At 46.9% G+C, this 24,674-nt stretch overlaps 3 protein-coding genes across 7 annotated transcripts; 2 read left to right on the top strand and 1 right to left on the bottom strand.

Annotated features, from left to right (window-relative positions):
* Positions 1-21: 21 nt before the first annotated feature.
* chmp2a (charged multivesicular body protein 2A) lies at positions 22-3,905 on the bottom strand. The gene is made up of 6 exons (XM_083687847.1): positions 3,782-3,905; positions 3,111-3,278; positions 2,618-2,797; positions 2,059-2,189; positions 1,552-1,613; positions 22-1,370 (listed from the first exon to the last, which is right to left on the bottom strand). Exons 2-6 carry the CDS (start codon positions 3,276-3,278, stop codon positions 1,249-1,251), a joined length of 663 nt encoding a protein of 220 aa, XP_083543973.1. The 5' UTR covers positions 3,782-3,905; the 3' UTR covers positions 22-1,248.
* Positions 3,906-4,492: 587 nt separating this feature from the next.
* On the top strand, positions 4,493-19,316 carry fbrs (fibrosin). Of its 5 annotated transcripts, none has more exons than XM_083687821.1 (18): positions 4,493-6,154; positions 6,951-7,130; positions 8,606-8,641; positions 8,784-8,813; positions 8,960-9,008; positions 9,367-9,769; positions 10,018-10,235; positions 10,526-10,818; positions 10,950-10,994; positions 11,191-11,277; positions 12,278-12,343; positions 13,439-13,477; positions 13,955-14,026; positions 14,248-14,401; positions 14,771-14,851; positions 15,186-15,269; positions 15,542-15,755; positions 15,971-19,316. In XM_083687821.1, the coding sequence occupies exons 1-18, from the start codon at positions 5,846-5,848 to the stop codon at positions 17,667-17,669; spliced, it is 4,059 nt and encodes a 1,352-aa protein (XP_083543947.1). In that variant the 5' UTR covers positions 4,493-5,845; the 3' UTR covers positions 17,670-19,316. The 5 variants fall into 5 exon arrangements, with proteins under 5 accessions (XP_083543947.1, XP_083543945.1, XP_083543946.1 ...); XM_083687819.1 differs by having other exon boundaries at positions 12,263-12,343; XM_083687820.1 differs by having other exon boundaries at positions 11,179-11,277.
* A 1,273-nt stretch (positions 19,317-20,589) lies between these two features.
* On the top strand, positions 20,590-24,192 carry LOC310817163 (uncharacterized protein; the record flags this gene model as incomplete). The annotated part of the gene is made up of 3 exons (XM_083687601.1): positions 20,590-20,656; positions 22,102-22,178; positions 22,795-24,192. Exon 3 carries the CDS (start codon positions 22,876-22,878, stop codon positions 24,190-24,192), a length of 1,317 nt encoding a protein of 438 aa, XP_083543727.1. The 5' UTR covers positions 20,590-20,656; positions 22,102-22,178; positions 22,795-22,875.
* Positions 24,193-24,674: the final 482 nt, after the last annotated feature.

The following is a 24,674-nucleotide window of genomic DNA, read 5'->3' as shown; positions in this document are numbered from 1 at the left end:
TCAAACAAGAGACCGCTACTGTCAAATGTGGAAAAATGTTTATTGAATAAAGAAAGGCAAAATAAAAAATAAGTTCTCGAAAATATAAGAAACAACCTCCATCAACCTTGTTTTGATAAATATGACGCTGATTAACATCATCAGAACAAAAGATGACTATAGTCTTATGGATAAAAGGCTATTTCTGCATCCCAATTCTCCATCTTCTTCTCTGAAGTAGACACTTGTCCACTGGCCTATGCAGATTTAAAAGTATAGGATTGGTGTAAGCATGGGCAAGTGGACAACTGACTCTTCTTCTGGTAGAAGGATGGTGAATTGGGTCACAGGCTGTTTCAGACATACTATACCAGGCACCGTGGAGTGAGTGCCCCCTCCGTGGACATCTTACATGGAGGAAAGTGAACCAATCGGTACACACGTTTTTAACCCTATTTGGAGTACTTTAGTCAAATACATTTACCTGTTAGTCACTTCACTCACACAAACAGAGTAAGATGCCGTAATCGAAACAATATACTTTCTGACCAGGATCTTTTCCCCATATCCGTTGAATAGTTCTAACCCTTCGTGCATGACTAGGTTACAAACACACAACCCACAAATAATTACACAACGTAAATCAAAGCAGGCAAAATAAATCACAAACCCTATACCCTTACTAAATCATCATATATGTTAATAAATGTGTTATAATATTTGACAGTGTATGCCCAGGCACAGCACTACTATGAAATCTGAGGTTGGACAAATGTAGTGATACTTGTACAGCAACTATACAAAATGTCCACTTTACTATAAGTTGTTGTACAATTTCACTTAAACTTTGGGTTCATCAAAATGTTTCATCATTAGTGTTTAAATGACTCACAGAGTGGAAATAACATGCCCTTTGGGGAAGTTAATATTAACTCACTTGATTAATACTCCTTCAAAACAGAATGTTTCATTTGGCATTGGTTCTGCAAGCACATCATTACGATCAACAATCTGGGTATGTATCATTTCTGACAAGTCATTGATAAAAGGTAACATACTTCACACGTATAACACGAATACCTGCAAACAAAAACAAACGCCATATACCGTAATAACATGGACTTCTCACTGACTTAAACCCTCCAGTGTTCCTCCTCCTCCACCTCCCTCCCCAAAGAAATCTAGAATCAGAACTCTGAGTTCACTTTTATCTGTATTGACGCCTCTGGCAGCCAGAGTGCTGATCTGTCAGTTTGTCCAGTCTCAGTCTCAGTCTCTCCTGAGGTTGTTCAGCCTCTCCTCCAGGTCTGCGTCTGCGTCTGCAAGGGCCGGCTGGGGCTCTGCCTTCTTTCCACCCGCGACTGAGAGGCTACCTCCCGTGGACGGCAGGTCTGAATGGACAAAAAAGGAAATTGTACAGAATAATCAGTCATAATCACATAGACACATGACTAGAATTTAGTATTCAAAGCTCAGATGTTGTTCATCATCTAGTAGAGATACACTATTCATATGAGTGTCGATGGGAAGATGGACTAGTTGCAAGCACAGTCATTTGATGGTGTTTCTTACTTGATAGTTCGTCTGAGAGGTTAAGACCCAGTTCATCCAACACTTGGGACACAACTGCATCACTGAAAATGAAACAATGACAGAGTTAGTGCTTTAGAAACAAAATATATACATAATATATGGCATTTAGCTGACACTTTTATCCAAAGCGACTTACATTGCAATGAGTGCATACATTTTTCAGTATATATGGTCCCAGTGGGAATCAAACCCACAACCTAAGCATTGTTCATGCCATGCTCTACTGACTAAGCCATAGAGGACCATATACATCTCACCATCTCATAATAGTACACCTAAAGAATTAATAAGTTTGACATAACATTCACAAATATACTGTTTCTGCAGTGTTTAAAAAGAGCAGGATGGCTTTGAGATTTACAATATAACTTGAATAGCACCAGAGTAAAGACACTCTCTCTCTCTCCCTCCCTCTCTCCCCCTCTCTCCCTCTCCCTCTCTCCCTCTCTCCCTCCCTCCCTCCCTCTCCCTCTCATAAATCCCAACCTCTCGTCCTCATCATCTTCATCCCCCATGGCATCATCGATCGCATCATTCATCATCTCCTCCTTCATATCCATGATTTCACTCTGTCGCTCAAACTCCATCATGATCTTCTGAATCTGCGGCAACTTCAACTGTGGAGAGGAAGGAAGTGAACATGTGAGATCAACCAATCAGATTGTACTGGCACAATTGAACTGGTAACAACAATAAGTGGAAAACGTGATTATTATTTTTATTTTTTTTGAGTGGGGCAGTCCCTATTTTTAATTTTTATTGGATAGAGACAGTGAAGAAAGACAGGAAAGTAAGGAGCAGAGGGAGGAGGAGAGGGTATGTCAGTAGGGCATGGGCCGGATTCTGCATGGTACTAGACCACTGGACCACTGGACCACCCCAGGCCACAAACTGATTACATTTTCACTAATAAATCATCAAACACTGAATTGTATTTTGACTTTAACAAGAATCATCCGGAAAGTGATGTTTGGCCATAGGATGGGCTCATCAGAACACAAAGGCTCCATATCTGAGGCGTGTCTCGGGGCTGAGAGACGCTCACCTGTCTGTTCATGGTGGCCATCGCTTTGGTAACTCCCTTCATGGCCTGAGCCATGCTGTTGTTAGACTTGAGCGTCTGGATCTTCAGGCTGACCGCCTGAATGTTTGCCCTCATCATGATGAACTTCTTCACATAGCGCCTTGTGCGAACCAAGTCCTTGGCCATGATTTTGACAGCGTCCTAAAATGACAACAGAGGACTATGAGGAAATTCAATACAACACGACCCGGCATTATGCAACTATTTATTTTGCATTTTATACTTACGTCCCCCTTTCTTTCTTTTTTTTTTTACCCTCCTTACTCTATCACCATCTGCCCCCGACAGAAGATGAGACTATTCTAAACAACACATGATGATTGATGACATCAAGTATCAAGAAATCTTCCTATTATACATCCCCTAAATTCCCAATCCTTTCAACCTGATGGCCTCCACACTCGTCGTGAAAACAACTTTGAGCTCTACTTCTTTGTACTCCCTGATCTCTCACCATCTGTCCCTGTTTGGCCATTTTCTTGATGTCAGCGATGATTTTCTTCTCCTGTTGCTCAAGCCTTTGTCTCTCTTTATCCAGGTCCCTCATCGCCCGGTTCAGGGCTCTCTGGTTCTGCCTCAGCATCTCCTCCGGTGTCTTCCTCTTCCCAAACAGGAAATCCATCTGCACAACAAACCAGGAACGATGACTCATGTGGAAAGCCTCAAAACAGGGGATCAGTACAAGGCTTTACACAAGCCAAGTCTAACATTTCTCTGAACTCTAGTCAGTCACCATCTCAAGTGCGTCTTCCTGGTGCATACATACAGTTATTGCTATTACGTCAGAGCATTGTCTGAAATACCTGACCTATTCGTCTACTTATTTGTAATCTGATACTCATAGTTGTTCAATGGCTTCTTCCCATAACTGCTAGTGTGTTATTGAAGACCAATGAAGCACATTTTAGACAATTAACGTCACTGATCTGATTTCACAAACAGGTCGTTGGATATACTCTATTACGGCGTAACAACGTCTGTTACTGTAGCTTTCTCAGAGGCTATTCTTGTTTGCTTCATTGGGCTTGGCTAGCTAAGTTATCTAACACTGGCTCGCTAAGTAGTAAGCTAGCTGTTTCAAGTTCTGGAAGCTAGCTAGCTAGACGTTATTCAATTTCATCTCACCGTGTATGAAGTCTTTCGTGCGGCTTTTCCAGAAGAAAATGCTGTTTTTAGACGCGTTAATTCGGGGAAATCCTGACTATTTGTTTTCTTCCATAAACTTCCGTATAATGACAGCTTCACTTCCTTTGCCAATAGGAGGTGACGTAATAGATATTGAGCATCATCACCATAGATCATCACAGACATAAAGACACAAATAATGAAAATGACACACTTAACCTTACTTAACTTTTCTAACCATTTTATAGTATAAATTGTCTACTTATGTTTTATTCATAAAGATATTAAAGATATTATAAACATCACATATTGTAATAATAATTGAACTCCTCTGCTTAAACTGGGGTTAATCTTTAAGTTGTAAACTACCATAGCCACTTCGTGTTGTTTAGAAAATGTGAAGCTAATTTGCTGAAATCATCCTGAAATTATCATTTGTTGCTTTTAATGTTACCACAGCCATAGACAGACCAATAACCCATGCAATGAACCGCTTGAATACATTTTTGTTGTGACCTACAAGTTTATGAAGTATGCATGGCTTGCAATTATGTGTTTGTCATTCTTTCTAGATAAAATCAGGTGAAACTTTGGTCCCAAAATCTGATGGCACCCTTATGCCAAGTATGTCCACTTGGTGGCAGTAATGCACTCGTACTGGTATCGTTGCTCACTGTCCTGATTGACGAGGAAGAAGACTCGCACCACACAATACACAGCACGTCTGACAAGGGATGTGTCTCCTAAATCTTTATGTCCAGTTTTCCTTATATGTTGACATTTTCAACAAGGGCGTTGGACAACCGTGCTAATTTATGTGTAAGTACGTGAAGACTGTGGTTAGGAGAAATTGGTTTCGACCGGAAACATCGGCAAGTCATTCAACTTCCCCCACACCGTGGATTACAGTGGGCCGCTGAGGGAGTTGTCCAGCCTTTTGGGGGCTTGATCTACACCCTCGTCAATGGAACTCAAGACCGAGGCTTCAGCCAAGGGGCCTTGAATAATTACGTTTTAATGGATGTGGGGCGAAAACAAATTGGTGTAGGAAGAAACGCATCGATAATAGACGGATGGTTGTGTGGGAAAACGGCGACCAAATAACGTCAGACTTTGTTTTAACAATAATATGATAATTTGGGGATGTGGGTTAGCTAGAGGTAGCTTACTAGCTAGTGCTAACGTTACGTCTTTCTTTTGATGTGAATTCAACCATTCGTATCGGGCCCATCGTCGTGAGGCTGCCTGGAGAAAGAATGTTGCCGACCCAGCGGCATTTCAATGATAGCTTGCCGGCTATGGATTTTCAGTTTATTAATACATCGGACGTCTTATACTGAAAACTATTTTAGCTCTATTTATTAGCTAACGGCGTTACCGACTCTGCGATACTCATGCTAGCTCTTGAATACCTTTAGCATTGATCTAGCTAGGTGGCGGAATAGCTGTTTAAATGAACTAGCAGAGCTAGCTAGCTGTCATCAGAGATAAGCTACTATGCGCTAGCCTGCTAGCAAGCTTGTCATGTTGATTTTGAGGTCAACTGGATAGTCCTAATTAGTAGTTAGCCAGTAATCAAGTCCAGTTGGTCTATTATTCAAATATATCACATGTGATAACGTGACTGCATTTGTAAGCTTGCTACCTTGAAGCCATTTAAAACCTGAAGTTAGCTAGTTAGCTAACGCTAGTCATTTTTGTTTACATACGCATATTTGGTTGTTGGCTTGCTGGCTAGCCTTTCTGAGTATCAGCCATGTCTTGACACTAAATTGGATTTATTCCTAATGAACTATAACCATACATTCTTCTGTGGAGATAAGTTTGCATCTAGTGCATTGTCATGACACGCCGAGTTCGCCGAGAGAAAGGCACTGATGCCATACGGTCCTCAAAAGACGCTAAATAATAGACACGGTACTATTAACGCCATTTTAAACAGGGACTCCTGTGTGGGCCTGTGTTGTGGTGGTTAATTTTTGGGAGGAGGAAAGTGCCTTCGACCGGACCAGGGTTTTATAAAGTGCCTTCGGACGGACTGGGGCTAGTGCTGTTTGTTTTGACATGGACGGTCCGAGTCGAAGCGGTGGGTTCAGGCAGAGCCGACGTTCCCGTTCTCAACGCGACAGAGAGCGGCGCAGGAGAAGAGTAGACCTCGCCGATCAACGGGCCACATCTCCCTCCTCGGGCTCAGATCGGGAGGTTTGCGGAGCAAACTCTGTACTCGGACCTGGCGGAAGAGAATGCCGACCCGGGTTCACTGGTGCTCGACACAGGCCTCCTCGTCGGAGGAAGCGAGAATCTGTGTCCTGCGAGGAAGACATTATCGATGGCTTCGCCATTGCCAGCTTCATCAGCTTCGAGACTCTGGAGGTAAGCCTGACGTCTATGCATTTCCATATGTGGGCAATGTCCAACCCTCACAATACTGCACTCACAGATGATGGAATGCAACCTCATCCACATAACCCAGAAATAAGCTGTGCCCTAAAATAGATCAACAATGACTGCAGTAATACAATGATCTGGTCTTCCTCATAGTTTGTAGTAAGAACAGAAGTGAATTTCCTTCCTGGTCATCTCTGTCTTGAAAGGACACTTTTTACCAATCTCTAGTCTGGGAATTTCAGCCTCTCCCCCCTCCCTCACCTTGTAAAATCCGGGTTAAAAATGTTTCACCCCACTTCCAGGTGTGAATCAGTTGTTAACTGAACTTCTCAATCCAATCAACAGCTACAATGACAACCATCAGACTCAGTAATCTCTTCTGACGAGTCTCTAAGTGACTTTCATTATTCATGAAACCAAACACCCAGGGTTGAGGGATCTGAATACTAAGTAGCCAAATTCACTTAATGAGAAGGTGCGAGCAGAGATTCAAAACGAATAGCCTTGCTGTAATTTATAGGCACGTAAGAATTTGACTGACAAACTGGTAAACTGAATTCCTTTTGTTGTAGCCCAAGCATTGACTGTCATATTGACGTCAACAGTGCATATCCAGCTGAATAAAAAGTGGTTGTCCATCCATGCAAAAGATGGGCTGCTAATGTCAGTGTGGAAAATACCACCAGGAAACCAATTTAACACATGATAATCATGTCAATGTTTTATAGTGCAAACAATAAAGCTACTATCTTCTTGGTAATAACCGCTGTCCTCTTCCAAGATGGACTGCGCCATGAAGCCCACCCAGCGTGCTGCTATGCTCATGGGAAGGGGGAGCAAGAGGAAGAGGGGCCCGGGGGAGAATGGAGGAGGGCCGCTCACGGAGCCCGAGGAAGGGGCCCCACCCAGCTTCTCCCGAAGCCGCTGGAGCAGGAACAGAAAGAAGAGGAGAAAGACAGAGGTAAAAATGTGCCCGAGGTGGGAGAAGATTCAGGGCCAAATCTCAAAAGACCCCACTTGGTTCCTTGAGTCCTCTATCCATGCCTCCTATCCGGGTCTGAGGTTCCACCCCTCGGCCGTTTCCTCCAATGCGTTTGGAAAAGGAGGCGAGGAGATAGGAGACAAGGAATCAAGAACAGACTTTTGAGATTCAGCCATGGGCTTTTGTTTGTATTTGTTCACCACCTGTGTTCATCATTTACTCCTCTTTGAGTTTGACAATTTCATTGTCAAAAACTGTTTATGTGTGGTGTGATAAACCAGTTTTGGGAGTAGCTTGCCAGTGCTAATGAACCTCTTGCCTTATTCGTGGGATCTGGCTTGTCTGTCCAGCTCAGATACTCAGACTGTGATGTCATGAAGGCAGAATTGGGCATGTGAGAGCAGTGTACTGACTGGCCCTGCACACCTGTTGTAGAGTAACACTTCGTAGTGACACCTCCTCTTACACCCTGTTGGGAGGGTGCAGCTGGTTTAATATGGATCCATGCGTTTAGCCTCGTTAAATTGGAAGTCAGCCTGATACATGAACAGGGTTTGAATTATGCATCAACTGGGGGCCCAACATTGAGAATTTTAATTGTTTTGAAGGGGGGTGGGGTGCACATTTAAAGAGCTACACATGAAATCTGGATCCCCTGGGGCTACAAGTCAAAATTGCTATTACAATGAGCTGGTTGTTTACATTAGTCATTGGTACTAGCAAGCTTCCATCACCGTGGCTATCCAGACCATTGAGATGAGATTCACACATATGAAGTGAACAGGTACATATTTGCTACAGATCGTTTTGATTTGCCTACTATCTGTAACAAGCTCAGATTTCACAATGGAGTGGCTGTGCCGGGCAGGAGAAATCAATACGCTAATATCATAGCCGATCGAAACATTGGTGGGGAGCTATTACTTTTAAACACTCACTCCACAATCCCTGCAGATTTTTCAAGGCCATTATATTATATGCTGTAGTACAGTGAAAATGTCTTGTGTAGCTCCTTTCAATTTCAGATCATATGGGGGTGCCCTGATTTGTTATGGAAGGAGGGGGGGGGTTTGTGTAAAGTTACCGATTAAATGATAGGGTTACACTTACCAATTATTTGCCCCAATACCTGTGTGGTAACTGTGATTACTCACAGATTGCAACAACCTTGATGTTATAGAGTATATTAGTTACTGCATAGTAATGAGATGAGCCTGATTACAGTGCAACTACATTGTTATTACAGTTTACTACACTGGTATAGGGGCAACATGATAAAAAGTGTTTCTGGTTATAGGGTTATGGAGCTAACGTGCATGTAACTAGTTGCCATCCACTCTGTCGTACGGCCTGGAGGGTTGTTGCATTGCCAGTGTAGCTTTTAGGCCTTCACTTGCATTTAAGGGTTAAAGTGAATACCATCAATTTGATTTAATGTGTGATAATCTTTCTAGGGTGGAGGGATCCTGCTCTTGGAGACCGGCTACATTGTAAGTTGCTTTATACCACTGTACACATAAGACCAACAGTTCACGAACGGCGGTATCACACTGCTCTGAACCCTGTGCTCCGTGTTGTGTTAAACTTGAGGCCCTAGTTCCAAACGTTGAACGTTCTTCTGTTCTCTTCCAGTGTGACACCGAGAGTGAGTCAGCTGATAAGGTGAGCACTGCTGCTACTTGCATCAAATCACGTATGATTATGATTCATGCTTTAGTGCATTAGTGTTCCTGCTTTATTATTGAGTTTTATCTTTATTGTATTTTTTTCGTTTCTTCTCTCTCTCGCTCTCGTCTCTTCCCCCTCAGGCCTCTGACAACGACATGGATCCAGTGTTCACTGTCAGCACCAGGAAAGGTAAAACGGCGTCCTTTCCTTCCACAGCTGTATGCCTGTACGCTGTAAAGCGGTTGTTCTCGTTTATGAGGGATATTCAATTTAGTGGTAATTTGCTGTCTCAGAGCGAGATCACTGGAGACGATACATTTTAGGCTCTTTGTTATTTTTATAGCATAGGTTATAGAGTCATATACAGATCTCTATGATGATGCTGTGTCTCTTCGAACGCCTCTCCGCCAATCACAAAGCCCGTTTTGATCAAACCGTTATTGTTATGTTGAACTCTGTTATTGTCACCTCCTTGATTTTAATGCAGCGCTCTCTCTTTCTCACTCTCTCTCTCTCTCTCTCCCCCCCCCCCCCCCCCCCCCTTCAGTGATGGAACCTATCCCTGTGAGCATGGCCACCTCCATGGGCAAAGGCTGCCCTCTACCGGCCCGCTGCGGCCTGTCACGTCTCTCGGTCACGCCGCGCGTATCTGGCCTGGAGCGCAGTCAGGAGAGGAGCCTGGAGCCGCCTTACCCAGAGCCCACCTCTTCCTCCTCTTCTTCTTCTACCTCTTCCTCCTTCCCCTGCCTGCCCTCCCACTCCCCAGCCATGGCCACGGTCACGCGGCCGGGCCAGCTCAACGGGAACGGAGGCCATCACCATCATCACCACCACCACCCACACCACCGCCACGACCGCCACGACCCAAACCCTCCCCACTCCAAACACAAGCCCTTCCTCACCTTCCCTGGGAGGCCCCAGTCCATCTACAGCATGGCCATCAACAACAGGTACATTACTGACTGGTGCCTTCTACTGCCTTTGAAAATAACTGTGATTGAGGAACCAACCAGAGTTTATGCTTTATAACTTGTTTCATTGTTTTCCATGTATTGAGGGCAAAAAGCCGTCTCATACCACAGACTAAATCATGGGGAAATGTCTTGCTGTTTGCCTGACCTAAATTGGTAAAATCTGGAGAGTCTGGTATAACTGGTATATGTGGAGACATTATTATTTCTGTGTTTTCTCTCTTTAGGAACAGTACCTCAGTCAAGCCCCCATCCTCCTCTGCTGCCTCCTCGTTGCGCCCCCCTACCCCCTCTTCGAGTATGTCAGTATCGCTCATCAGGGGCCCAGGGTCCTCGGCACCCATCCGCCCCCCCTCGCGTACGAGCTCTGGTCCCCTGTTCACGTCCTCCCCTGGTCTGCCACCTCCACCCCCTCTCCTACAGGTCTCCTCCCATTCAGCAGCAGGTACAGTCTCTCTCTCTCTCTCTCTCTCTCTCTCTCTCTCTCTCTCTCTCTCTCTCTCTCTCTCTCTCTCTCTCTCTCTCACACACACACAGTCTCAGTCATAACATAGGTTAAACCCACACATTTGCAATTATGGCGGATAACTATCAATCATATTTACGAGCTTCATCCTGGTATAGTACAGTTCTTGCAAAGCCTTCTGTCATTGTGTAGGAAAATGAGTGGCACGTGGTTCATGTCCTCTGTAATTATGATTCCTCTTCATCTCTTCCCCCCTTCTCCTGCTGCAGACCAGGACCTGCTGCGTCAGGGCTTGAACTCTCACTTCCTCGCCTCACAAGAGGGTCGACGCAGCGTCCCCGGACCAGAGGCTAATGGCGGCGGAGCGGGGCGGTCCACCCCCGGCGGAGGTCCGTCAGCCTCCAGTTCCAGCTCTGGGTCCTCCGGCAGATCCTCTCAGACCCAGGCCGGCATCCAGCCCCTTGCCTTCCAGTTTCATCAGCACAACCACCAGCACCAGCACACACACACACACCAACACTTCACCCCCTTCCTGCACCCTACGGCTACAGCACCGCCTCTGGTGAGACACTGTTCTTGTATTCTGCTACATTGGAATCTTGTAGAAGACTTGAAATGCCAAGGGTAATGTTTTGATTTCCTTTTCGTATTCAGTTATGCGGCTAATGCCTTTGTTTGTGTTTTGTCTCACAGTTCGAGAAGTATGCAGGCAAGATGGAGGGCCTCTACCGACACACTGTGAGTTCACATTTACATGTTCAGGAGTTGTACTTACAAAACATTGAACGCAAAACATTGTATGGTTATGGTTAATGCATGCGTGAAGATTTATTTATATCTTTCTGGGGCATGGTGGTATAGGTCACATGAACGTTGGCACCTCTGGTGTTAACCAGCGTCTTTGTCTGTGTTGCTGATGTAGTTCTTCCCACAGTACCCCCCTCCCTCAGTACCAGGTATCCAGCCTGTGCTTCCCCCCACTGGGCCTTTCAGCTCTCTGCAAGGAGCCTTCCAGCCCAAGGTAGGAGGAACTCACTGTGTAACTGATGTTAAATGTCAAAGGTCTCTCCTCAACTCCTTGCGTTCTCTGTCCCGTTCCTCCTCCTCAAAATGCGTTGGTGGAGAAGAGGCGTTTTGAGAAGGAAGGCAGGGGGAGCGGATGAAAGGAATTGAGGGCAGACTTTGGCATTCACCCTAAAGGCTGGTTTATGCTGAGTTGGGCGACTGTAGCTCGACACAAGCTGTAACTAAATCATGAACACTCTGTTGTTGCCCGACATCAATTTCGGTCATTGTAGTTTGTGAAAATGATAAACACAAAACGACAGCTCTGTGACACGGTCTATTGTGCCATATCCTTGGCATGGGTGATGAGCCGGTTTTTACCTGCTCTCTTCCAACATGAATATCCCAGTCATCATTAAATATTATTTATGTCTCAATGACGAGGGCAACAACCGCCGCGCTGAGAATCTACCGACAGTCAGTCGCGCGGAAGTATGAGGTCGTTAACTCATTCAGTGCCGAGGGTGAATAAAGTCACCCAAATTGTCAACATTCTACAGTGCCAAGGGTGACTTTATCCACCAAAAATTCATAAATTATGACGCTTAATTTAGTAGACAACCAAAGTATTGTTGCTGGGTAAACACCACATAAAACACTCGGCACTCTAGGTGGTGAGTGTTCCGGAACTCTTTGGCAGTTGGTGGGTTAAACACGTAGCCCTGTTGACCTCCCTTAGCTAATGAGCACCTGCTCACTTCCCCCTCCTCCCTTGCCCTCATTCTTTGGCAGTTAGTGAGTTGAGTGATCGTGCGACCGAGTGTGAACCAGCCTTAAGAATATCCTAAGGCGTCGCCTATGGCAGTCCTTTCATTCTGATTCTCAGTGAACAATACATTATGAATTCCAGGCTGTCGGATCCTTTGAATGATAGCTGGAAAGGTAAAACTGAAATGGCAACACTGTGGTCTGTAGCTCAAAGTGTGCCTGTGTTTTGACAGCCTCTTGTCCCCCAGGGTCAAAATCCTGAGATGGCTCGCCTGGGGGTCGTGCCTCACCATCTACAGCCCAAAGACCCCAGGGTAAGATAGGAGGACGCACAGGTCTACTCACTGAACCTGTGGCATCTTGAATATATCATGACGATTGGTGTAACTTACATACAGTGCATTCGGAAGTATTCAGACCCCTTCACTTTTTCCCCATTTTGTTGTTACAGCCTTATTTTAAAATGAATTCAATTCATTTTTTTCCTCATCAATCTACACACAATACCCCATAATGACAAAGCGAAAACAGGTTTTTAGAAATGCTTGCTAATTTATTAAAACATCAGACCTTTATGGTAGAGTGGCCAGACGGAAGCCACTCCTCAGTAAACAGCACATGACAGCCTGCTTGGAGTTTGCCAAAAGGCACCTAAAGGACTCTCAGACCATGAGAAACAAGATTCTCTGGTCTGATGAAACCAAGATTGAACTCTTTGGCCTGAATGCCAAGCGTCACGTCTGGAGGCGGCAGGGACTGGGAGACTAGTCAGGATCGAGGGAAAGATGAGTGCAGCAAAGTTCAGAGAGATCCTTGATGAAAACCTGCTGCAGAGCGCTCAGGACCTCAGACTGGGGCGAAGGTTCACCTTCCAACAGGACAACGACCCTAAGCACACAGCCAAGACAACGCAGGAGTGGCTTCGGGACAAGTGTCTGAATGTCCTTCAGTGGCCCAGCCAGAGCCCGGACTTGAACCCGATCGAACATCTCTGGAGAGACCTGAAAATAGCTGTGCACCGATGCTCCCCATCCAACCTGACAGAGAGGATCTGGCTTTGGCTTTGTCATTATGGGGTATTGTGTGTAGATTGATGAGGGGGGAAAATGAATTTAATCTCTTCAATAAGGCTGTAACATAACAAAATGTGGAAAAAGTGAAGGGGTCTGAATACTTTCCGAATGCACTGTATGTTGACTTTCATTTTTATTTTTATTTATTTTTTTACAACCAAGGTTTCTATCAATAGAAAGTAGTGTAGGAACGAAGCGATGTTGCTGGGCACGCTTCCATAGGCATGTTGTGCAAAGACATGGGCCTAGTCAGCTGCAGGAAAGAGTGGAAAGTAGTTCCGGATTCAAGAGTGAAACATGTCAATAATAGTGGTTTGCTATTCTGTTTCCTTTTAGCTAACTGATCCATTTGGGACATCGTTGAAAGTCAGTAATGTAAGCATACAACTGATGCTTTTCAAACCCTTGACTCCCTCTTTCGATACTTTCACTTTACCATTTTGTTTTCTTACTCTCACTCTTCTTGATCATGACCATCAAATAGATGCCCTTGCACACCGAGTCTGATTTTTCCGAAATGTGCACATCACATCAAAATATACGTTACACTTCTAGCACAATGTCTCAGAAACTGTAGTTTTTGTAATCATAGATGGCGAACTAAGTTATTTCATTTGAGGAACTCAATGGTTTATGAGATATTAATGTTAATTTGGGATGCTTGCCTGACTAACTTCTGCCTTTCCTCCACCTCTTGAAACCCCATCCTCGTGTTGATGCAGTAGCCTACGAGATTAACATTTTGTACAGCAGACATTAAAAAGGCATCTGACTGTGTGCAAAGGCGCAAGATCTTTACTTCGGTCCAATGGGATTGTTAAGTAAACACAAACATGTTTTTCCCCTTCACAGAAATCAGGGAAGTGGTGTGCTATGCATGTACATGTGGCCTGGATGATTCTCAGCCACCAGAAGAAAGTGAAGGTAAGAAATTTGAAATATTTAGCCTTTCTAAGCCAATCCATTCATTATATAAGTATTAGATCAGAAGACAACTCAAAGACCTTATTTTTAGATGTGGTAAAAGGACTACTTTAATTAGTGGAATGTAATGGCTATTTACATGCTTATTTAAAAAGCTATATATGGTTGTGTTTACATTGTGTTTACTGTTTACTAACCACCACCCTCCCTCCCCCTATCAGCTGATGCAGGCAGACCCCCACAAGCTGGACTTCCGTAATGATCTGCTGGCTCGTCTTCCAGGGGCTGGGGGCCTGGGGCCTCTTGGGCCCCTCGGGGGAGGCCTTCCCTCTGCCCATGACCTCAACAGACCCGCCAGTCTCTTCACAGCTGCTGGTGGGTGCCTGCTTTACTGCACCTACAGGGGCTTTATTACAGATTGAGTTTACTTCTGGACGAGAAAGCATCTACAACGGCAATCTAATCTAGAGATTTTGCATAATCTGTGTCCGGGAAAGCTCCTCCGTTTAGCGAGAAATGTGTTTGAGTAATACAAATGTTTTAAAAAGCATTTAACAGAGAGGGCATTTTTATTCATCATACTTTGCAGAAATCAGTAATTGATGCAATATTAGTAAAATGATATAATAATGATTAAAAAAATAAAATAATAATAATATATATAAGTCTTGTGTAGAGGTGTGGATTCTGATGTAGTGTAGTCATGTTGGTTTGCGTTGTCTCACCTATTTATTCCTCCTTCAGGTGGAGGCAATCCGTCCTCTTCTCCTTTCATCCCTCCATCAACACCTCACTCCTCTTTCCTCACTCCATCAGCACACATGGGTATGAGACGACAGCTTCAAAGTCCCCGCATGTGACCTTTGCACCCTCCACAAACACATCGTTTTGACTCACCCACTCCACTGATTGTGAATTTACTTTGATCTGTGTATTTCCTGTGAATTCCCTGCAAACTGAAATTGACTCAGAACGAAGCTCCCCATTCGCCATTCCAGTCTAAAAGAATTAGTTGGTCAGCTCTGATGACTAAATTTGCGACAAGCAGCCCCAGTGAAAACACGAGCAGTGCATATACTCAGGTCTGATGCTATAGGAGTTGTATCAGCAACTAACCAGTCTCTCTCTCTCTCTCTCTCTCTTGCTCTCTCTCTTGCAGACCCATATGGCCGCTCTCCTCCTTTCACTCCCCTGGGGGCCCTGGGCACCGGTGCCTTCGGAGGACTGGGCAGCCCCACTCTGGGTGAGTGTCATGACTCAAGACGAGAACCGTGCCCTTACATAATGGTGTGGCTCCTGGGACACATATTACGCAGAGTCCTGGACCAAATCCCACTTTCAATCGCTCCATTGAAGACACTTTTTGGTCTAAACCCCCCCCCCCCCCCCCCCCATCACGGCCTAATCTGTGTCCAGGATTTCATGTCTGGGAAACTGGCCCAATATTAGCACAAACTCACTGCACTCAAACACTAATGTTTATGCCTTGTTCTGCCTTCTTCTTTGCGTTTCCAGCAAGCAGCTCTGTGTTTGGGCACAAGGAGCCCCCTGCGGGTGTGGTCGGGGGCTTAGCCAATCCTCACGACCCCTGGAACCGTCTGCAGGGGGGGCCCTCCAACTTCGCCGCTGGCCCCAGCTGGGCCAAAGGGGCAGACAAGAGGGATGAGAGGGATCGGGGGAAGGAGATGGAGAGGAGAGAAATACCTCACATCAAAGATGAGAAGGACAGGTATGTGTGCCGCAGAATGGCCTCAACAACCTGTTGTAGGATTATACGTCCTTGATCCTTGAGTTACCCTCTATAGTAGATTGCTAATCTTATATATGCAGTTTATCATGCCACATACTGCACTGATTATTATTGTTTTATTTTTTTGTTGAGTGTTGAAATGACCTGTGTCTCTCCCAATGATCGTTGATCCTTATCCCTAATCTCTTTTGCAGAGACAACATGCTGTACGGTCGGGCGCCAGTGAGGATGTCCCCTGTCCCCCCTCCTCTTAAGCTCCGCGGCAACACCACCGTCTCCAGCATCAACGGCCATGGAGGACCTCAGGGAGGCGCTAGTGGTTCTAGTGAGGACATGATTCGCAGGGAGAGGGAGAGAGACAGAGACGGGGACAAGAGACCGCCACTCACTATGGTGTCCTCAAGGGGACCCCCGCAAGGCCCTTCCTCTTTAGCAGCAGACAGAGAACGAGACCGACCACGCTCCTCCTCTTCCTCTGTGCTCACTACACCCCCGCCTTCGGCCCCCACTGCCCCCTCCCCGTTGGACTTGTACCCCCGCCAGCAGCCTCCCGCCCCGGGGCACGGCCACCACAGCGAGGCCTCCTCCCACTCCCAGAGAGACGGTACCCTCCCTCCTCCTCCTCCTTCCTCCTCGTCAGCCTCGGCCACTGTCACCTCTCTGTCCCAGGGCAAGAGGCCCGAGCGGGACCGGACCACCACCCCAGTGCCCAAACCCCCCGTCCTCCTCCCCCCGGTGGTCAAAGTCAAGGAGGAGAGGAAAGAGGAGCCAGAGTCTATCCCCATCTCCCTGCCCCCTCCCCCTGCGCCCGGCCACAACAGCTACGACCGGCCCAACAGCCGGCCCAACAGCCGCACCCACCACCACCGCTCAAGCACCCCCTCTTCTCTGTCACTGACTCCCACCCCCGGTGTCCCCCTGCCTCCCCCGTCCCACCAATCGATCAACCAATCAATCAATCCCCACCAATCCCCTCATCATCACCTCTCTCTGCTGGAGCGCTCCCGCGCCCATGCCGCCATCGAGGCCTACCTGGGGAGCACAGGAGGGGCCGGGGGGTTGGTGGTGAACGCAGCGGGAGAGCGGTTCATCGCCCACCCCCACGGCCACCCCCAGGGGCCCGGCCAGCACCCCCACTCCTTCCCCTGGGACCCCTGGAGGGAGCTGGCAGTCCAGCAGCAGCAGCAACAGCAGCGTAGGGAAGCCATGGCCATGCGGTCGGACCCCCACCTCGCACTACGCTCTGACCCCCATCTGGCTCGCCTCCTCCAGCACCAGCAAGCCCAGCGCTTCCTGGAGGCCGAGAGGGCGGCGGCCATGGCGGCAGCGGTAGCCGGCGGCAACCCTCACCACCACCCTCCTACCTCGTCTGCCTCCTCCGTACGCCAGGAGTTCGGTCTGATGGCGCATCACTTTGACCGTCCTCCGCAGCTGGGGCACCCGGCAGGAGGCCTGGTGGATGAGGAGCAGCGCGCCCAGATCCTGAGGGAAGACTTTGAGAGGGCGCGCTACTTCGGGATGCATCCCCACTCTCACCCGCACCTGTCCGGGGCTTCCCACCTCTCCGGCCAGTCTCACGCAGCCCACCTGGAGCAGCTCCACCAGGGGCTCCTCTCTCATGGGCACCTCCAGGCTGGAGCCTCCGGGCCGTCTCCCCACCACCACCCCGGCCTCTACTCCCGCATCCAGTCCTTACACCCCCACCACGTGCCCAACGGCATCCTGGCCAAGACCCCATCCGGCCTGGTGGGTGCCCTGAGCATGGGGGCCCCCCCTCCGCTCATTCCCTCTGTGACCAGCAGGTCGTCCACCCCGCCCCGTGGCTCCAGATTTGGGGGGCCAGGCGACATGTCCATCTACACCGCCCACCACAAAGACGGGGAGTCCAGATAGTACAGGGAGAGACTGGCGGATGGAGGAGGAGTTTCAAGGGAAACGTCGGGGGGGGCGGTGTTTGCTTTTCAGTGAGGTGAAGCGTTCACAACGTTGCAGGTAGAAATGTAATGCATAGAGCTGACACATGCCTATATTCTATGACGGACACTCATAATAACTGTTCTACACTGTACATTTCTATCTGAACGTTCTGTAGCGGTCCACCCTCCTGAACAGCCCCCAGGATTATACTGTGCTGCTCTCAATGTGCTCCCCAGGGGGGGGGAAGAGCCCTTTTGGAACTAGTAGCGATGCCCAGCTCACTCAGGACCAATCACGGTACCAGCCCCCATAATGGCTGCTCATGATTGGCTGGGGAGGAAAGCAATGGAGGGAATAAAGGAACATTACCCACAATGGTTCTATCAGTGCAATTTTAAGGTACATGGTTTCCTCTGTGCATCCTAGTGTGTTTTTTTATTTTGAACGCTGTTGGTCGTCCCATATGATATACAATAATGATATCTGGTATAAAAAAAGGCAAGAGGAAAAAGGTATTTTCGCCTTTTGAATATGATCATGTTTTGAGTAAGCTTTTTTTTTCAGGTTGGATGAGAGGTGAATTCTAAAGGAGGAGCACTTTCTGTGTATACGTGAATGGTTCATCCTTCCCTCCTTTTAACTCATGGGATGTATAAAAAGCCCCTCTGCATACGTTGATTCAAACATGTTAGGCAGGGCTGTTACCTGGATGAGGTCAAAAAGAAATATGGTAGCAAGGTATATTTCTATGGTTTTCTGGTTGTGTCCTCTGTCATTGTGAAAAAGACTGTTAGATTACTGATGATGAAACTTATGAAGATTCTAAGTCTATAAAAACAGTAAGCATCTGTACCTCAATTCTTTTCTGCTCTTCCCAAATATGACCCTCCACTTCTGTGTGATATAAGCATCACCATTGTTTTTAAAGAATGAATGATGATATGATCTGTGCGTCATGGTGGGTGGATGATATTTTAAGACTTATATAAAAAACTGTTTCCCATTCTCCTCTCTGCCTCAATGTATGAGCAGGACCAGAATATAGTAGTCTAGTGAAATTGCCTTTGTAATTATTATTATTATTGTTAACATTAATTATCTTCTATAATGATAATAAATATATTCACTGTTTTATGTTATTTGTCATTGTTTCAGGTATCACCAATGCACTCCCCCTGTTAGTAACAAGTTGTTTCCGATCAAGCAAAAGACAAAGTTTAAAAAGCTTGCTTGCTTCACAGAGAAATTCAATGCTTGTGAACGTAAGGTGTAACCATAACAACCTCTGGCCTCGTTATGAGTCAGATCTCTGAATATATTGATCCGCTGAGAGGTAGGATTATGTGTGTTGATGTTTGTGTATCACACCACATTCAGGACTATGAAAGCCTGCTGGCCAAGTCACAGAGATGTTCCATGAAGAAAGATAACTTATACATGGACGAACTGGACATCGACTGGGACAACTGAGAGAAGAATCTGAGAACTTGCGTGAACACACAACTGGACTGAGGGTAACTGAGAGGAGGAAGATGTTTGGGTCGATTATTTTAATAAGACCATTTTATACCTTTCAATCCCCTAGAGACCACAAAGAATAATTATTAAATGAATTGTTGGTTACTTGATTGTGTTGGTTGTGTTTGTTTGTTTTTCTTGTCTCCACTGCCATTTCTACACAACACCAAAGGGACAATCACTACTATCACACGTCAATGACATTAGCGTTATTCTTGATCACGTTGTCTTTCTTTGTGCCGTCCAAAAGTCAAGATTAGGTTAAGACATAAATGCAAGTAAGATATATAAAGTCAAATTTTGATCATACTCAATAGCCTACCAATATTTCTCTACTCTGTTCTGTAACCACTGACACATTTACAAATTGCTATTGCTGTGATGTTGCAGTGACAGTATTTACACTATAATTGCCAGCTGGATACATTCTGCTAGTATGCATAGTGCAACTGATAAGACACTCACTGGATTCAAGGTACAGGCTACCAGCAGACAACCCAGGTGAACACTTACTCACACAACACTGTTCAATAATTAAACAACAAAGCATTCAGAAAAACACCCTAAATTGTCAATTTGACGTCTATAAAGGTGACAAGCTAAAGGACAGGCATTACAGCATCACTTTGTAAATGTGTCCATGGTCACACAGTAGAGTTGACCATAAGCTTCAGGTAAATTCGTTTTTAAATTATTGGTCATGAGAGTTAAAAATGTGTCAGTGGTCACAGCACAGTTGACAATAAGCTTATGAGAGTGAAAATCTTGTGAAATGATTGTCTTCTTAGAAATACAGATAGAATACATCAAATTACAGTGGGCTACACATATAATATAAATGCATGCATTGCAGAACACCGAGGATCCCTGAAAGAGAGTGCAACTGAATTATCTTTGCCAATTGAATGCCATATTTATAGTATATGTTGATTCAACGTTTGTGCATACAGTCTTTGGCACTGTGTGGTACAGTACAATTTTGTTGAGAAGGACACCACAAAATTCAACCAGTGAATGGCAATGTTTAGAACAAAGAAAATACTGACGACGACCTAATTTTAATTTACACTGTCAATTTCATTAATGTTTTTTTTAATATGATTCAGGTTATTATAAATCAACTATCCTACAACTTGTCCCAACGCAGTGTCACTGGCGCGCCGGGCAACTTCTCGCGAGATAATACTTTCTTCTGCACTTTGTCAGCAGTGGTTCTCCACCATTTCGCTGCGTCTAAAGTCTCCTCCCCGCAACCGCTAGATTCGGCGAGCCGAACCCACTCTCCCTCGGTCCGTATTTTACCTTCTTCCCACGGACCTTCCTATACCTCGTTGGGTACCGAGAGGCAGTTTGGAATACTATCATCACGGATTGAGAACGATTTTATGCGGATGACGACTCCTTCAATAAGAATTTAGTAAAAGAAAACTGCTCGGAAATTTCAGGTAGGTGGGAACTTAAGATGGCGGCCGTGAGTGGGGGGGCCATGGAGGAAGTAGTGGGGGGCCACTAGGGGGGCACGGACATGTTAGCGGCGGGACGGGGGACACTGTGGCGAGAAATGCGCCAGCGACCGGTATTATTCTGGGTGCAGTTCAGCTAGGTAGTTAGTAAGATATGTCTTCAGTGGACTAAGTAATGTCTCACACACACACGCGTAGCAATGACAATGCATTTACAAAGTTGTTCACGCTCAGGGTCGTTTCTAAAACCTGACAGTTGCACATATGGCGCTACGGCGCGAAAGGATTTGCGCCATCGGCGCGTGCCACTGTCTCTGCACGTCACTTCACGAGAAGTGCCAGTTGTGTCGCTCGAGGCCCCTTTGTCCCCCCTGTAGTCATTATAACATTTTGTTAGAAACATTAGCTGTAGCGTTAATAATTTATTTTTCTCAATTATAATGCTGAAGGAAATAATTTAGACACAGTGAAGTTATTCATGCGCGATTTCAATGTGTAGCTTTTGTGGTTATTATTTGACCCCGCGCAATGACGTCACGAGTGATTGTTCCCCTCGGCCGTGCGTGGGGAAGCGGGTTTTTTGGGATTTTAATGCGACTTTTTAAAAACGCCTCTCTTCCAGGCAAAATATCAAACGAATTTATAAAGGCCCATCTAGTCCATTACATAACTTCGAGTGGGATGAGGCGCGTGCGCGCCCAGTTGAATGCATTTGCCAACTACTCTCGCTGTCTATAGGTAGCTGCAACTGTATGGGCAACTAGCACAGATAAGCTATCCGCTCCAAGTGGTGCTATTATACATAGCTTGCTAGGTCACAAAAATCAACAGTTATCCAAAACCGTACTCTCTGGAGAGCGCACGGAAACATTTTAGCTAACCGAGTCTCGTTTCGCAACAAGAACACCGAGAAGAACTGCCATTGGAAATTAAAATGAAACTGTGCTGAGATTAGGTAAATAGATTGCAATGACTTTCATTTGCATTTTTGCAACTGTCGGGAACACTGATGTGAAATGAATGGCTGGAGGCCCGCGTGTTTACCGGCTTCAAAGTAAGCGCGTGAGGATTTCGATAATAATGTCATATTTAGCTAAAGTGGTCAGTCAGACAACGAGAAGTAATGTGAGCTAAACGTCTGCGTAAAAACAAAGGGAACTTCTTGTCAGTCTGCATCAATAACGTTTTATGAATACGTTTTATTCATAAATAAGCGCGTCTTATCCACCTTCATTCATTCATTTGTCCAGTAACTAATGCACATATGCAAATCTAGACATCTACACATGCTGAGCAAAGAGTTAATGGTTCCTTCCTTTATTCCATGGGGGCGGAAACAATGCTGTCTAGTGGAGCAGAAGGCAGTGGAGAAGTAGTGTGTGTGTTTTACGTTATAGTGCTTTAACCACAATTTCTTTTCTCCTCAGAATATGTGGTGGGGTCCATAATCTCAGCACCCTGGAAGTGGAAAGCACAGAAGATTTGTGTCTCACACCACAGTCAGGTGGGAAGTCGCTCCTTCAACTAAAGACGCTGGCTAGTTTGACAGGTGTATTTTACATACAGGAGTTATGATTTTGATGTCGCTCAAATGTAAACAGTTGGCTGTGTGAACATGTTTTGTGCAGTAGCCTATAATGCGCAGCGTTCGCTGCCATGTTTGTTGTTGACAATATTCGCCTCCAAAATGAGTGAATAACTAGCTCCACAATGTATTGAACTGTGTATGCATGAGTGTGTACATTCCTTGTGACGTTTATTATGGTCTGTCAGCCCATAATCAGGACTACATAATGACTCTCCTTCTCTCCTCTCCCTACTCTCTCTCCACTCTTATCTCTCCTTCCTCTCTCTCTCTCTCTCCTTCCTCTGTCTCTCCTTAACTCTCTCTCCCCTCTCTCTCTCCCCTTCCTCTCTACTCTCTCCCCTTCCTCTCTACTCTCTCCCCTTCCTCTCTCTCTCTCCTTAACTCTCTCCCCTTCCTCTCTCTCTCCTTCCCTCCCTCCCTCCTCTCTCTACTCTCTCTCCCCTTCCTCTCTACTCTCTCTCCCCTTCCTCTCTACTCTCTCTCCCCTCTCTCTCTCTCTCCTTCCCTCCCTCCCTCCTTTTCTCTCTCCCAGGTGCAGTGTGTAACCAGGACAGCCAAGAGGGCGGAGCCTCTGGGGAGGAGGAGGTGCAGCAGGGCACCCCTCCGGCTGTGGATGTGCTGGGTGGCGCCCCCCAGGCCGCACAGAATGTGGCCGGGCCATCCCAGCATGCCTTGCAGCCGGTCGCCGCTGCCCTCCTCCCACCATCGGTCAACACAGCCACCGCCACCGTCGCTCCCCAGCCGGAGAGAGACGACACCGAAGCAGCCGGTGAAGAGACGACGCCGTCTTCCTCAGAGACTCACCGAAACGGCAACACTAAGGGCGGCCTGGAAGAAGGGTCCATATTGGATAGGGGTGCTGAGGGCGGATCGCTCCATCACGGAGGATCGGACCCGCTGCCATCGTCGTCACCATCATCATCATCATCATCATCATCTCTACCCTTCCAGGACATTTCTAGTCTCTCTGCGGGGTTACCGTCGAGACCGCCGCCTCACTCAGACGGACTCTCTGATACACAGACAGACGGAACAGCTGAAGGTTTACATTGCAGGTCACAAACTGATAAAGGAAGCAGCCACACAGATAGAGAGGCTATCAGGACTGGGGGGAGTCCTGGTGGCCACGGCCCAGGCGAGGCCCCGCACCGGGGAGTCACTGGAGGACTGGTGGGCGCCAGTGGTGGGGCAGACAAGGGACAGCCGCCTTCTCTCCCAGACAGAGAGACAATGGAATATAAACCAGAGACTGGAACGGGGGAACACCCGGCCAAAAATATCCTCCTCTCTCAACCCCAACCCCAGTTTCAGTCCTGCTCTAGCTCAACAGCCCCCACTGTCCCCCTCAGCTCAAACACAGTCACAGACGCGTTCAGAGACCACACAGAAGCGAGAGGCATGGAACAGCAGTCCCAAACAGCCAAGCTCGCTCAGGCGAATCAGGCCAGCAGCCAGCTACCTCCATCTGATGTCACAGAGGAGGAGCAAACAGGCGTTCGCTCACACTTTGAGCAGCCTCTGCCTCTGTCTCTCCCGGTGCCCGTTTGTGAGGGTAAACAAACTAGCCTCCCCGCGGAGCCTGAAGTCATCAAGCAGAACTCGAGTGATGACTATGGTGGAGAGAGACGGGGAGCTAATGATGTGGAGGAGGGCGCTGAGGCACAGGAGCCTACGAGACCAGCTGAGAGTGAGAGACCAGGAACTGTCACGCTCGAGAGTTCACACACACAGATACAAGTTCCACCAGCCCCACCACCTGAGGTATCCGGGACCCCAGCACCAAGAGAGACCCACTCTGGTCTCCCTGCCTCCTCTGGGAATGGAGGTACTGTCGCTACCGACACAACTGACAGAGAGGAGAGAGAGAACATCACCCGGGAAAGTCCCCAGCGTCACCCAGCAGAGATGGAGATGGAGACCAGCAGGATAGAGGAGACTGAAACAGCCACACCCTCGTCTGACCTTATCGTCCAATCACAAAGCCCTGTTGTACCGGAAAGGCCAACGACCCCTCCTGTCCACCTCTCCGGTGCAGAGCCAGGCTCGGGGCGGACTGAGCTGTCTGTTGTAGAGCCTGAGACGTCTGATCCTGACCAACAACACAGGACTGAAACCCCACTGATCTCTGAGCTCATGGATACAACTGAGGCTCAGGGAGTTGTTATGGTTACAGGGGAGGCTGTTGCCATCGGCGACTCATCAGAGATGCAGGTGAATCAGCGTCTCCTCATAGAGGGGGATGTGAGTGGTGATGCTGCTGCTGCTGCTGTTGTTTATGAACTGAACTCTGAACTTTCTGCCGGAGAACCAAAGTTGTTTAATGATGGGACTGACGTAGAAATAGACTCCACAGAAGCTACGGAGGCGTTTGTGATTTGCGGCTTAGTGGAGGAGTGTGCAACAGAGGTTGTC

This window comes from Argentina silus (assembly GCF_951799395.1).
Source record: "Argentina silus genome assembly, chromosome: 16".
Taxonomy (NCBI): domain Eukaryota; kingdom Metazoa; phylum Chordata; class Actinopteri; order Argentiniformes; family Argentinidae; genus Argentina; species Argentina silus.
Note: the sequence above shows the minus strand (reverse complement) of the source record. Positions and strands in the feature narration are given on the sequence as shown.

What these genes read in the sequence shown, in the direction of transcription:
- chmp2a (XM_083687847.1), bottom strand. Translation starts at nt 3,278, where the DNA reads ATGGATTTCCTGTTTGGGAAGAGGAAGACACCGGAGGAGATGCTGAGG. An exon ending in TGGCCACCATGAACAGACAG is followed by an intron (nt 2,190 to 2,617) that starts GTGAGCGTCTCT and finishes TCCTCTCCACAG; the next exon opens with TTGAAGTTGCCGCAGATTCA. An exon ending in CCTCTCAGACGAACTATCAA is followed by an intron (nt 1,371 to 1,551) that starts GTAAGAAACACC and finishes TTGTCCATTCAG; the next exon opens with ACCTGCCGTCCACGGGAGGT.
- fbrs (XM_083687818.1), top strand. Translation starts at nt 5,846, where the DNA reads ATGGACGGTCCGAGTCGAAGCGGTGGGTTCAGGCAGAGCCGACGTTCC. An exon ending in AGCATGGCCATCAACAACAG is followed by an intron (nt 9,770 to 10,017) that starts GTACATTACTGA and finishes TTCTCTCTTTAG; the next exon opens with GAACAGTACCTCAGTCAAGC. An exon ending in CTCCTCCCATTCAGCAGCAG is followed by an intron (nt 10,236 to 10,525) that starts GTACAGTCTCTC and finishes CTCCTGCTGCAG; the next exon opens with ACCAGGACCTGCTGCGTCAG.